At 45.6% G+C, this 14259-nt stretch overlaps 2 protein-coding genes across 2 annotated transcripts in view; both read left to right on the top strand.

Annotated features, from left to right (window-relative positions):
• Positions 1 to 756, top strand: part of C922_04976 (hypothetical protein) — a gene marked incomplete at both ends in the record, with an annotated part of 1683 nt that extends 927 nt beyond the window's left edge. The window contains 2 exons of the mRNA XM_008820550.1: positions 64 to 637; positions 702 to 756. Coding sequence (XP_008818772.1) covers positions 64 to 637; positions 702 to 756 — 629 coding nt within the window. The remainder of the gene's footprint in view (positions 1 to 63; positions 638 to 701) is intronic.
• A 1663-nt stretch (positions 757 to 2419) lies between these two features.
• On the top strand, positions 2420 to 11437 carry C922_04975 (hypothetical protein; the record flags this gene model as incomplete). Its single annotated transcript, XM_008820549.1, has 5 exons — positions 2420 to 9534; positions 9707 to 9786; positions 9953 to 10105; positions 10300 to 10402; positions 11086 to 11437. The coding sequence occupies 5 exons, from the start codon at positions 2420 to 2422 to the stop codon at positions 11435 to 11437; spliced, it is 7803 nt and encodes a 2600-aa protein (XP_008818771.1).
• Positions 11438 to 14259: the final 2822 nt, after the last annotated feature.

Raw genomic sequence — 14259 nt, 5'->3', positions numbered from 1 at the left:
AGCTAGGGTGCGGACTCGGACAGATAAGCAAATTCCTCTTCGCAAAATATAAAAAAATGACAGCCATAGAAATAGACAGTCGAGCTCTGTCCGTACTCAGCAGAACCATGCCAGGCTTTGACTTCATCCACGACGATGTCTTGCAAATCAATTATAAAGAACTCTCCCAAAGTAAAGGAACAAAGTTAACCGTAATAGGAAACTTACCCTTTTACATCACGTCGCAAATATTGTTCTGCCTCCTCGATTACCACCATTACATCGAACAGGCAATCGTAACAATTCAGTACGAAGTCGGCCAGAGAATTATCTCCAAAGTGAATGAAAAAAACTACTCCATATTAAGTATCCTCTTTAATTTGTACTCAACGCCCTATTTGCTTTTTAAAATTCCGAGCGGTGCCTTCTACCCCGTTCCAAAGGTAGAAGCAGCTGTGATGAAGATTATTTTTAGACATTACAACCTGAACTGTAATTTACTTTTTTTAAAAGAGATTTTACGGCATTCGTTTCAGCAGAGGAGGAAAAAACTCAAGTCCAGTTTGAAGAGGCTCCTTGCGAAATATTCCACCACAAAGGAGCTTCAGCTTCCACCATCTGTTTGTCATTTGAGACCCCAGCAATTGACTCCTCCGCAGTTCGTCGAGTTGACCAACTTTTTATTTCCGCTTAGCTCTTACCCTTTTGACCCCACTGTGCAGACAAAGGTGTGGCGAAAGAAAAAGCACGGAGATTGATCACTCCTTCTGGAAGTGACGTCATTGAAGGAGGCACACAAATGTGTGGTAAAGGTACATCCCTCGAGTTGCCTTTTTTTTTTCCCTTCTCAAACGGACCATTCTTTATATTGTTTTTTTCCCTCAGTGCGACAGCTACAACCTGACCTGTTCAGACGCCTTCACAATGTGGCGTTCCTCTATGCATGCTTTATTTTTATGTACCCTTTTTTTTTCTTTTTTTCCTCTTCTTGCACTTTTTTGCCTGTTGTAGGCTACATTTGGGGGGCTCCCCCCCATGCAGTAGCCCCACTGAACTTTTTCCCTCTCCCCCAACCCGTGAAACAACACACACGGCGCAGTTCTCACTGTGGGAAGAGTCCCCCCTGTGTGAAGCAACGAAAAGTTGGTTTAAGCACCAAGGAGGGTTACCCCACGTTGGTATGCCATTTTACGGATGTTCCATTTTACGGATGTTCCATTTCACGGCTGCTGCATTTTACGGCTGCTGCATTTTACGGTTGTTCCATTTTCCCGCGCAACGTAAAGCTGACTGACCCGTGGCGAGGCGGCGTCCGCGCAAGCGGATGGACAATCTCCTGCAAACGGATGGGCAAATGTACCTGCACGGCTGCATAACTGCATACGTAGGGACATTCATCGAGGTATCCCCCCCATTTCAACCCGCGCGGCGACGCAGACCCAAACAAAACAACTGCTGTGGCAAAAACATGCGATGGCACGCGACATACAAAGTTAAAAATGATTTTTTTTCACTCTTCCCTGGCACGTTAAAATTTTCCCCTTTGAAGTCAACGCCGCTTCACCACTCGCACGGTTTCCATTTGGCTGCCCAGTTTGACTGCACCGGGTAGCCAGTCTCATGCGTATACCTTGTGCATACAGGTAACCCCATGAGGGGGAGGCACCCCGATGAAGAAGGGAACACCCCTCCAAGTGGAGAACCACCTCCTGTTTGGCGACCTGTTCCGCATGGCTCCCTACAAACACGCCAAAACTGTGCCCGTGCAAAACAGAAAAGGCCCGGCGCACCCCCCTGGTATAGCAAAAATAAATGCGCAACAGGGTGGCGTTTTGCCTTTCAGTTTTTATTTAACTCATACGTACGTAAAGATATTTGCAAGATTTTTTTTATTTCTCCTTTTTCCATTTTTAACGAAAAAATTTGGCTTTTCTCTTGAGTTACGATTTCCCAAATGAAGGCAAACGTGTACGCGTCCTCGCCCGAAAGTATGTAACTGCCTGTTTGGGATTCTTCGCATTCAGGCGGGGTGTTGCAGCGGAGGGTTGCAGCGCGGGTTTCTGATGCTTATTTGTGGCGCCATCATATGACGCTCCCATGTTATGCTCTCCTGCGACGCTCATTTTCTACTTCTCCGTTGTGACGCCCATTTGGGTACCACCCCCCTGCACTCCACTTCGAAGCACGGAGAGTGACAATAACGTCGCCATTCACTCGTGAAAGCAAACACGTAACGGATTGAAGTTGTCGGAGGGAACGACGCGTAAAAGCGCCTACCGATGCAGCCGCCTATGTAACGGCGACAGTACCTGCCCACGTGGAAACGAATGCCGAGCCCCACGGAGGTCTCCCATGACTGCCACCCTGCGCGGGTAACCATTGGCACCCCGATTCAGTTTCTCCTTGGGACAACAACCCATCAGGAGATAGTTTGCCCAAAATGAAAGACATAAATAGCCTCTTCACCTATGAAGTATGCCTGCTGAATCAGTTCAGAGAAAATGATATTGCAAACAACCTTCCAAACGTTAAGAAATCGTATGAAAAAATACTTCTATCCATCTTCGAGGAAGTGAAGAGATATCAAGCGGATTTATACACCAGCCAGAAGGATGAAACTGGAAGTGAAGGTGTGTCGACAGGGACACCGCAACATCACTCCGTTGATGAGGATGCTAATGAGGAAGTTATCGATTTAGCAGAAGCACACACAAAGGGAAGAAGTAGCGAAGTACGAAAGAGGAAGCGCAATGCAGATTGGGAAGAAGCCGATAAAAAGGGAAGCCCAAGTGGGGACGAAAAAGAGAACACAAGTGAGAAACGAGATGGTGGAAGCAACCAAAGTAACAGAAACGTTCGTGAGAATATCTCGAACTACGATGCAGCCAAGGGGAAGAAAAAGCCAAAAGACGCCTCCTACCTCAGAAGGAACAGTCCACCTCCCCCCACAGTGTCAGGGAAGCCGACGGACAGACACCCCCTAGGAGGGAAAGAAAAAGAGTTTATAAAGGTCGATGAAGATTTTAAATTCCTAACAGCAGAAGACCTCCAATTTAAGATCCCCCTAAAGGAGCAGTGCGACTTGAGAGGCTTATTCAGAAATCTGATAGACGAAATTAAAAGCAGCAATTACCTGAACGTGTACAGGAAGATGTACGTAGAATCGTTTAGGAGAAATCAGCGGAAAATTCAAGACGACTCGATTGACTCGATCGGCTCCACGGGCTCCATAAGCTCGATTCTCCTTACCACTGGAGATTCCCATGGGGGAGATTTTACAAATAATAACGTCAGGCAGGACACGCCTTTTCCCACTGCAGAGGGGATCATTCAAGTCATAAAGTTCTACGTCGAAAGGGTGAAGAGCAGCTTGTGCCTCTTCTACTTCGACCTGTTTTTGTGCATCTTAAAAGGTGCCGTGGGGGTCGATTGCGGAGTCAACTTTATTGCCAACGATTTGGCGGACGTCCACCGGGAGAGCTTCGCGAAGTTATTGGAGGTGGTCGCCACGGGGGCGAGTCCCACAAGGGGAAGTCCAGCGAGGGACATCCCAACGGGGAAAAGCCCGTCCAGGAACAACCAAAACGGAGTGCTTACCAAATCGATGAATTGCGAAAGAACGCAACTACTCCAACGGAACTTCGCCGGCCACGTGAAGGAACTAATCCTAAACAGCCTGCATTACCTTATCGAGCTGTTAGAGCAAATGAGAGAACACAACTGCGCCAACTATGTCCAGTATAAGAATACCATCTCGAGGTGTGTCATGTCGCTAGAGGCTAAGAAGGTTATTACATACAAAGAAGCCACGACCTACATTGAGTGTAAAAATTTCGACAAACTCAGCATCTTCAATAAAGAATTAAACAAGCTGGTAACAAAAATGAAAACGAAAAATATGTATAGCATATGGGTCTACAATCTGCTAAGGGAGAATGTGAATGGCTACTCAAAGATCATTTTCCTTTTGGAGAGTTTTTTTTCCACCCCTAGGGGAGACTCTCCCTCGGGTGATTCTTCTACTCGTAAGAAAATATACAAATTAGGAAAAAAAAAAATCTTTTCGGAACGTCTTTTAAAGTGTAAACTCCGAGGCAGGAAGATGTTTGGTAGAACAAAGAAAGAGAGAAGAGGAAAAATTAGCCATGGGAGTGATCTGGATCTGAAGGGGCAGAATCCACATTGTGCTGCACAAAGTGAGGGGCACTCCCCCGGTGACGTCTCTCCTTCTACGCTGTGCACCCCCGAAGGGGAAGACCCTCCCACTCGCGGGGAGTCAACAACGCGGGATGAGACAGAAGCACAAGCTGCCCCAGCAGCGCATGATGAGCAGCTCACTCATGGGGAAATGCCCCCCTGTGAGGAACCCCCCACCTGTGAAGTGCCCCCCACCTGTCCAAAACCGAAGAAACAATCCTCCCCGCGGAAGCACCATTTCGGAGAAAGCACAAGAAGGTCATGGGAGAGGCACCTGAACTGCTACTACTGTACCGAGCTGATAAATTTAAAAAATCAAATTTTTACCATCGCGGGGCTTCACAACTTGTGCCCGCGGAGGATACTCTCCATTCTGATTTTCTTCTATGAGCAGAATGTGGACAGCCCCAAGCAGTTGCTTCCTCTCTTCTTCCTCTACACAAAGGAAACCATCACGGATATCATTCTCCTCGAGTTAAAGATAAAAAATAATTACATCAAAGAGGTGGAACAGAAGGAATTACAGAAATTGAAATACCTCCATCGGAGTGAAGAAGACATAGGAGGAAGAAGCAATCCCGACATGAGCCGATCTCTAGATCATTTCTTTCTGAGTAAAAAAAATCTCTTCACCCCTAATTACTTCAAAATGTGCTCCATTCTAATTTTAAGTGACCTACTCAATTTTAACACCTTTTACGAGCATATCCTGCCAAATGATCAGCTGCTCAAAATTGCATTTGAAGATCTCTATAGAAAGCTCTGTGAAGATTATGAGAAATCCACATCCGACAGATTGACCCCTTTCTTTTTCCCTTACCTCCCGATGGATATAACCGAGCTGTACGTTCTGTACAATAAAGTGAGTAAGTACAGTCAGAGGAGCAGAACTCCGGATCGGTCTTCCTCCCGACATGGTAGTACCACTGATCATAGCTACGGTAACAGCTTCGGACATAACAGCCACCCCTCCGGTGACTCTGTGCAGAAGGGTAGTTCCTGCGCGAATGAGAACATCAGGGGGGAGAGAGGCCACAGCGGCAAGTCTGGCAGCACCACGGATGGAACGACCCCCAAAGGGGAGAAAAACTCCAAAGGGGTAATCTCATCAAACACACCCAACACCTTTACCACCTGTGACGCATCCCGGAGCATCCTCACCAAAATTTTCGAACAAGGGAAACCCGAGGGTGTGCAAGACCGTGTAGTGCACTATCTCTTGAATTACAAAAGTGTCGACATTAAAAAAAAAAACGAACAGATTGCAGATCTTCATAACAAGGAACCGATTGAATTTTTTCTATTTGACATGATTCACAACAAATCCAATGGTGCAGAAAATTTCGTAAAGAATTACATCGACAGGGAAATACAACTGAGAGACGAAATGGCAAACTCGAAACATCTGTCTTACACCAATTCGTATGACTATCTCTTTCTTCAGGAAGACAATTATTTCTTTCTACTAGGTCGACTCTTCTTTTTGAAAAATCCAAAGTTCCTATTTCTCTCCTCTCTGATTAATCTAAATGCCTGGAGCTATGTCGTCACTTTACTACACCATATGTCTACCTACCAGTGCAACCCCTTCCTCAACTACTACGTCAGTTGGTCTATGTCACGGCTCATTGGACATTCCATAACGTCATTCGAGAGGGAATATCTCGCTGGCGAGGCTTCTCGGGAGGTACACACAGGAAGTGCATCAAATCCATCCAATCCGTCGAATCAGAAATTGAGACAAGTGGCGCATACGCGGAAGATGACCAACTTAAATGGGGGAGAAGCTCCCTTTAGCAGGGACAACACTCCCCATAATGATACTCCCACTGCTCAAAATGGAGACACCCATGGACCCTGTTTCTTCTGCAAGATTCATCTTGACACCAATAGGCTTTGCGGCTACCAGTGCATCAAAGTGCTGAACCGGAACAAGACACATTTTCAAAACCTCTTCAGGGACGAGAAAAAAATCCAGAAGAAGAAAAAAAAAATGAAACAAATTTTAAGAAGCGTTATTTACCGTGGGGGGGGCACCCCTGGGGGAAGGAATGCCAAGAGGGATAAGAATGATACCCGTTTTGATGATAGTTACTCTTACGAGAAAGCAAATGGAAGTGCCAAGAAGGAGAAGAGAAGCAGCTCCACTCAGTCCAATCGGCCCAATCAGACCTATCGCTCCTCGACCCTGCTTCTCCCCCTGAAGAAGCATCTTCTGCTATGCTCCACCGCCCCCCCGTCTGACGATTCTTCCGAGGTGGACTCGGTCGATTTTGCGCCAAATGGGAAGAACGAAGGAGGGGCGAAGGATAACCACGCGCCGGTCCCCCAGGGGGACGCATCCGTTAAGATGGAACCGATTAGCAATGCGGGTCCCACTACAACTGCCGAGCTCAGCAATGCAGATCTTAGCAGTGCCGACCCCGCGACCAACCTGGACACGTTCCTGAACTTCTTCTCCTCCAACCGAACCAACGACTACATGAAGAAAATAAAAAGCGTCGACGATTTTTTCAATAGAGCATTGCAGTATGTGAAGTATCTGGGATACTTCGGGTATCTCTACAAATCCCTGGTGAGGAGACTGCTGCTCATAGTGAAGGCCTACGTGAGGAGGAAGGTGACCCGGGGGGAGGAGCTGCATAGCAACTTTGATAAGCTTTTTATCCGTTTTTTTTTCCTATGCCCGATAAATGAGGACGACGAGGCAGAGGGCCCCCGGAGCAACGACGGAAGTGGTGGGGGTGGCGCTAGCGGTGGCGGTGGATCCCCTCTGAATGAGGGCATATGGAACGTGCTGCGACTCATCCCTGTGTCCAGGCGCTACAAGCTGTACGCAAAATTTTACACCAAAGTGGAGAAATATCAGAAGGTTCTTTCCAAACTGGCGGTGGCTTCCCAATCAGGTACGAGGGACACCACCGGATGTGACAGCACCGCACCTGCCCCTCCCCTGTTGCCCCACGCTAAGGCAGCCATTGTCCTCTCCATCATCAACTTCGAATTATCCAAAAACAGATTGAGAAAAATTATAAAAAGAATTACGTCAGATATACTGAAAGATAGATACAGCACGAAGGTGCAAAACATCCTAGTGCAGTTGACCGGGGTGATCAATAGAAATCCCTTCATTTCGTCAGACGTGATTCTTCAGCAGTGTGAGCTATTCGATAACAACATGATCATAACTCTGTCTGAGTCGATAAAAGACATACACAGCTTCTCCAGTGATATCTTTCTCTTCAAAATTGTAGAGAGACAACAGAAGCTAAATGTGAGCAACTATCAGTTAAGCAAACAGTACAGCATGAACAATTCAGACTTATTTGACGACTCTCTTTTCAAACCGAAGAAGCTCATTAACCTTTCTCTAATGAGTGCCAAATTTTTGTCCAAACATCCCTTTGCGGATTTTTACCCTCTTATCATCTCCATCGTGAAGAGGTTATTTTCGGAGCTGCACATCTCGGATCAGCTATTCCTTAGGAATAGACGAGAAGGGCTGCAGTGGAGGAGGGACTCCATATCACCTTCGGTAGAAGCACATGTGAAGGGTGAGCCACACGAGGGGAAAGAACCATCCCAGGGGAGCAGGACCATCCCCTCACACTATAGCGACGAATTCAAGGTAACCATCCTAAACGCGATGAATGTCAAGTACCCCGACCTTATGAGCGGCTATATTTTCGACATAGACTACCTGCAGAAGCTTATCGAAATTTACGGAGGGACCAGCGCATCCATCGACGTACAAGAGCTTAATGAAGATCAACTGAATGCTCAGTGTGGTCTCAAATTGCTCAAAAAAGAAATCATGATACTGGAAGAGAACTTCAATTTTAATATGAACAATGTAGAATATGAACATATAGAGAAAGCTGAGATGGATGATGAACGGCTACAAAAACTCTGCATTGATAATGCTACCAGGAATCTTTCCAATCCTAATGTTGTCTATCTCTTCTTGTGTACCTTGTCTAAATTGAAATATGAATACCTATTCGATAGTAACACAAATAACTTAAGAAATTTATCCTCCCTAATCGACAAGGTCGATGCAGTCCTCCTTCAGTTTATCAATTTTCTCCAGACGAACACGGAACCCTATCTCTATTTGGCTTACATTCCTAGCATAACTTTGATTTTTTCCTACTTTGACATTTCGCAATCGTTTCACATCGTCCGATTTGCCTTCCCGTTCTTCGATGAGAAGGCCCCTTCGAAGAAGCAGCAGAGGTCCTCCTCCCCCTTGCCCCGCGGGAAGGGCGGTTCTCTGAGTAGAGGCGATGGCGCTAACAGAAGCGATGCCCCGAACAGAAGCAATGCCGCTAACAGAAGCGATGCCGCTAACAAAGACGATCCCACCTTGCACCACTCCAACGAGGAGAAGTGGAAACAAGCCATCCTGCCAATCGTCCGGAGGTACCTAAGCATAGAAAATCTCAACGGAATTAACATCGATTTTTACCTGACATACTGGAGACTAAACATCACAGATATTTATGTGCCACACAAGCAATACCAGAAGGTAATAGAAAAGTATGACTCTTACATAAAGAAGCTAGAGAAACATCATGAGGACAATAAGAAGAATGAAGAATACAAATGGATTAACAAGAAGCTGAGAAAGCTCCGTTCCAGAAGAGGAACCATCAACAGTGAGTACCAGTATCACATTGCACATACAGAGAAAATAAAAAAACACTTATCGTATGTGGTAGACCACTGGGTGAACCCACAAGAAATTGATCTCACGACCTTCACCGCATTCGTCAAATGTCTCATCGCCCCGAGAATATTAAACAGCGAAAAGGATTCCCTCTTCTGTTCTAAGTTTATACTCCTTCTTCTGGAGTTCCGCACCCCTCTGTTCAATTTCTGCCTCCTAACCTACGTATGCATCAAGATGCTCATGCCAATTATAAATGCCTGCACCGAGAAGGAAGCTCTCAACATTGGACTGTTCTTTAATGAGTTGTTTTCTTACATCTACCAGTTATGTAACGATCCAAAACATTTTAAACTCGTGTCTGAAGGGAACGCATGCTTTAGCAGCACACTCAACTTCGAGTCGAAAGTTACGATAGAACATTCGTGTATTATTGGGAAGGTCGCCAAATGGGAGAAGCTCCTCGTTTCTCTTCTCTTCGAAAATAACAATCATCAGAAATCTTGGATTAACTCAAAATCAGTCGTTATCTTCCTCTTTCGCGTCCTTCATTCCTTTCCCTACTCGAACAAAGTAAAGCAGTCCATAAAGAAGTACCTGCAGAATCTGCACTCCTTCGCGCAGAGCCGTGGCTGGAAGGACATCGCCATCTCCGTCAACAGCTTGAAGACCATCATGGAGAGGAATCGGTAAGTGGCGCGCGACAGCGGGATGATGAGTATCCGCCTCGTCCACTGCGCGTTAATGGATACCCGCGTCGTTCACGGCTCGTTAATGGGTGTTACTGCCATGCAGTGCGTGGCCGCCTCATCCAGTGCACGTTCACCTCATCCAATCCCCGTTTACCTATCACCAATGCAGCAAAGCGGCTGAGAAGGAAAAGAAGGAGGAGTCCGAGGCGAAGCCCCAGGAAAGAAAAGCCAGCTCGTCCAAGGCAACCGGTAGGTCCCCTCTCTACTCGTCGGCGCGGTCAATCTGTTCAGCGTGCTATGCATGCTTTGTCGATAGCATATATCCCGCATTCTTTACTCCCTATGCGTGCGTTCATCCCCTCCACACACTCGCCTCTCCACTCTGCACACTTCACTAATTTGCTACGCCCCGCAGCACCCGCGCCGAAAGCTGATGGAAACGTCACGATGAACCCATTCAATACCTCCAACCCGAAGCACATGACCTCGAACGCCAACGCGAACGCCAATGCGAACGCGAACTCGGGCGCGAACTTTGTGCCCATAACGAAGAATATGTACAACCCAAGTAAGGCGCAAATGGGGACCCGTACTTTCGCACAGCTCAGCAGATGCTCTGTGAATATCTAGCTGAGCCGATTAGCTAGCTGCTCTTTGAGTGATCCCATTTGTAGAGAGTTATCCGTCTGTGTACCGCGTCCTCCCGCGACTACACATTGAGTAGCTCCCACCTCATTGCACCCGTTTCACCACCCCCCACAGACATGTACCCCGTTTTGCACAACACCATGAGCATGCCGCCCAAGGCGTATATGAAGGAAAACACATTTAACAACAAAATTCCTCCACCACAGGATCCGAATAAGTACTTCATGAGAAATAAATTTCGATTTTTCTAACAATTTTGTTGATTTGCGACTTGCTATGCATAAGGATGATGCATTTTTATGCCTCTTCTAGCGCTAGGCATTGTGCATGCTATAACCTGTCCTCAGTCTCACGAATTCTTAGTCGCCTTTCGTGTGCGTACTTATGCATTTGTGTGGAGTACTGTACGGTTGCCCCTGCGTGTGTACGCCCCTTCCTTAGCTTAGGGTTACAAAGGAAAAGGAAAAGAAACCAAAAAAGAAAAAAAAAAAAAAAAAAAAAAAAATTTTACGGGTTTTTTTTTGCCGAAAGAAAAAAAACTTTTTTAAATTTTTTTTTTTTTTTTTTTTTTTTTTTTTTTTTTTTTTTTCTTGGTGTAATAAATTATGAACAAATTGAAAACGATATAGGGCGAATAATTAAAAGGAGAAAATGTTACAGCAAACAGCGCCGGGCTTATGTTCTAACGCGTACGCGCCTTGTGCGTGTGGGGAGATCGGAATTGCGACGTGGCAACTCAGGGGGTTCTGCCGCGACAAGGGCGCCTCGAACAGGGGTCAACCGTTAATAGCGTTGTGCACATGCATGAGTGCGTACAACACGTGCCTTCATACATCCACTCATTCGTACATGTGCACATATACATATGACCTCCTCTACACTTTCCTGCCCTCTCCGCAGCATCATGTCCCTGTCTTCAATTAACCCAAACACCATTAGCATAAATAACGACATGAACAAACGAAGAGACATTTTTAACGGCATGCAAGGCAATGCAAATTCTTATTCGTCCCCACGTCCCAACGCATTAGTTCATATGAATGACAAAAATATGATGAACAAAAATATGAGAATGGACAGTCGTGCCATGCAGAATGAAGGGATGAATTATACTATACCACAGAACTTTATGGGTATGCATCCGTACATTCCTCCACCTATGCATGACATGCCCCCAAACCAGATTTTCCCAAATGTGCATCATGGTCATATGAAAAAGAACAGAAATTCGAACAACTTCTCACGCAGATAGAGGGCCTCTCTATTCTCGAAGGCCCATGTTAGGAGACCCATTTTCTACGTGTTTTCCTTTTCCACCTTAAGTTACCCATACTTGAGCATAATTTGAAGCTGCCTTTTAAGGCGCATTTTGTAAAATTGGGTTGCAACTCGAACAGTGATTTTTTCTTAAACATGTGTGTGTTTTTCCATTCGTTCGTATTTTTTTTTTTTTAAACTTTTACCTGTCTTGTTAATAAAAAAAAAAAAAAAAAACAGCCAAAGTGGGAACAAAAAAAATAGCCAAAATGGGAACAAAAAAACCCAAATGACAAAAAAAATTAATGGGGAAGAAAACCCCTTTAAGATGGGAAAAACCCCCAAGTGAGTCCCCCTCCAAAAGCGAAGCGCAACTGTGACGAAAGCGCACTTTTGGCAATTTTTCCAGTTCGCAGTTGACCCCCTCTCCCCGCCATCTTGAAAGAAATCCACTCGTGCAGAAGCCACATGAGATTTACCGAAAGGGGGGGAAAATCCTCTTGCACGAACCGGGAGAGAATTGAGCGAGGTTAAGCGGGGCCAAAGGGGTTTAATTAAGGCACCTCCACATTGCGCCACACCCTTCCACATGCAGAACCGCGCAAAGGGACGAACGAAAGACCACACCCGTCCACATGCAGAACCGCGCAAAGGGACGAACGAAAGACCACACCCGTCCACATGCAAAATGGCCCAAAAGGACGAATGAAAGGGCGACCCCCTCTCGCACCCCCTAACACGCGCCCACTTTGGCGACCCCCTTTTCGCCCCATTTGATTAAAATAAAAAAATAAATACATCTTCCTCAAAAGGACATGTAAAGACGGGGGACTCAGTCCACACTTTGTTCACAACAAAAGAGGAGGCCTCTTAAAGCAACTTACAAGTGTAAGGTGCGACACAAACGGCATGGCAAACGGTATGCCAAATCGCATGCCAAACGGCTACCATCACTTGCGCACTTTAGACGATTCGATTATTCACTTCACATGGCCTCTTCGCGAAACGCACAGCACTTAGCAGATCGACGTGGCAGTTTATTCTGCCGAATTCGTATGTGTATATTTGCACAACATTACGCACGCGTCTGTTTGCAAAATAAGCGCATGCACCTTTTTTTCTTTGGGGAAGCATCCCCCTCTGCCCATCAAAAAAAAAAAAAAAATAGCAAAACAGTAAAATAATAATAAATAAACGTCGCCCCCACGGACAAAATTGCTACAGCGGAAGACGACGATTGGGACAAATCGTGTTACACAACATTTCGTGGACGAACTTTTTTAATTCTCTGCTTTCTTTTGCGTCTATTTGTGATGCTTTTCGATCCTTTGCGTTAATTTTCTTACCTTGTGTTATTGATACCATTGATTAGATGAAATCCTCGGAGACATACTGCACTGAGGGAAAGAACAAAACGGGTTCTCGTTTTTCTGCACTTTCTGCATTTTCTGTTTTTTTTTTCCCATTTTCGATAAGCAAAATGTCGAAACAGCAATATTTTGCTAAAAAAAAAAAAATAGAAAAAGTTGCACTAAACAGATATGTCGCTCGTGACGAGCACAGTGCCTTTTGTCAGGCGTGAAATTGAAAAATCGAATCAGCACATATGGTCCCAATTGCTACATTCATTTTCGAGCTGTCAAGTGAACCATATGGGTGCATACCAAAGGGGGGACGGGGGGGTGACCATTTCTGCACAATCGACGGGTTCTGCCGGGGAACCCTTCTCTGTACAAAAATATGTCGCAGGGATGTATATCCCCCGAATGTGTAACTCGAGTGTGTTGCGCGCATCTGTCACACGATTTCATCGATCGAATGGGGAAACTAATTTCCCGCTCGACCGCTCCAACCCAATCTGCCGCTCGACCACTCCAGCCCAATGTGCCACTCGACCTCTCGATGGGCCAAGCCAATCTTCTATTTAAACGCATCCCGTAAAATGTTCACTAAAATATTTTTGCACAATCCTTACCACTCGTAAAGATATATCGCAATGTTACATTTAAAAAAAAAAAAAAAAATGACCCAAAGCATGACACAACTTGCTAACACTGAGCTAGTAGAGTTGAGTACACACATGGCAGAATTTTCCTGCGTTCCGGCGGAGGTGCAAGTGGACAATTGTACGGTCGTGAGAACGTGTATGTATTACTTCTCCCTCTGTGAGTAACTACGAACACGTCACGCAGACTCGCCGGGGTTGGTTGTCATTCCTCACGCCTGATTGCATACAAGCGCGTGTATACACGTAATGTTGCATGCCCAACTGTACACAGCAACAACAACAGAACGCGCACATTTGACATACCCATTCATCAGCGTATATATTTCTTTCCCCCTTTTCCTTTGTTCCTTTTTCTTTTTAACTATCCGTCCTGTGCCACTCGTCAACTTGACGGCAATGCGCGCCACGCTGTTATGAAATGCCTACTTTTGCAATAACCCTCACGTTTCTGTGAATCGGTTGCTTTTGCGTATTTTTTTTTTTCCTTTTTTTTTCCCTTTTTTTCCTTTTTTTTCCCTTTCTTTCCTTTTTTTTTCCCTTTCTTTCCTTTTTTTTTCCCTTTCTTTCCTTTTTTTTGTCATGTGCAGAATGATGCTTGAAGGGGACGGCCCCGCGATGGTGTAATAAAAGTCTTGATGCACCTTTACGAAACTCCGCATAGGCGCGTGCATGTTCAATTGCACTCATCTAGGCTCCTACTCGCTGCGGGGATGCACCTTCCTGAGGACAGCACTAGATACCCCCCTGCAACCTCAACGTGATTATCTTAACACATCAGTTTGCTATGCTTGTTAGTGACACCTTTAAGG

This window comes from Plasmodium inui (genome assembly GCF_000524495.1).
Source record: "Plasmodium inui San Antonio 1 unplaced genomic scaffold supercont1.33, whole genome shotgun sequence".
In the NCBI taxonomy this organism is placed as follows: Eukaryota; Apicomplexa; class Aconoidasida; order Haemosporida; family Plasmodiidae; genus Plasmodium; species Plasmodium inui.
The sequence above is the reverse complement of the archived record's forward strand: the minus strand, read 5'-3'. Positions and strand labels throughout refer to the sequence as shown.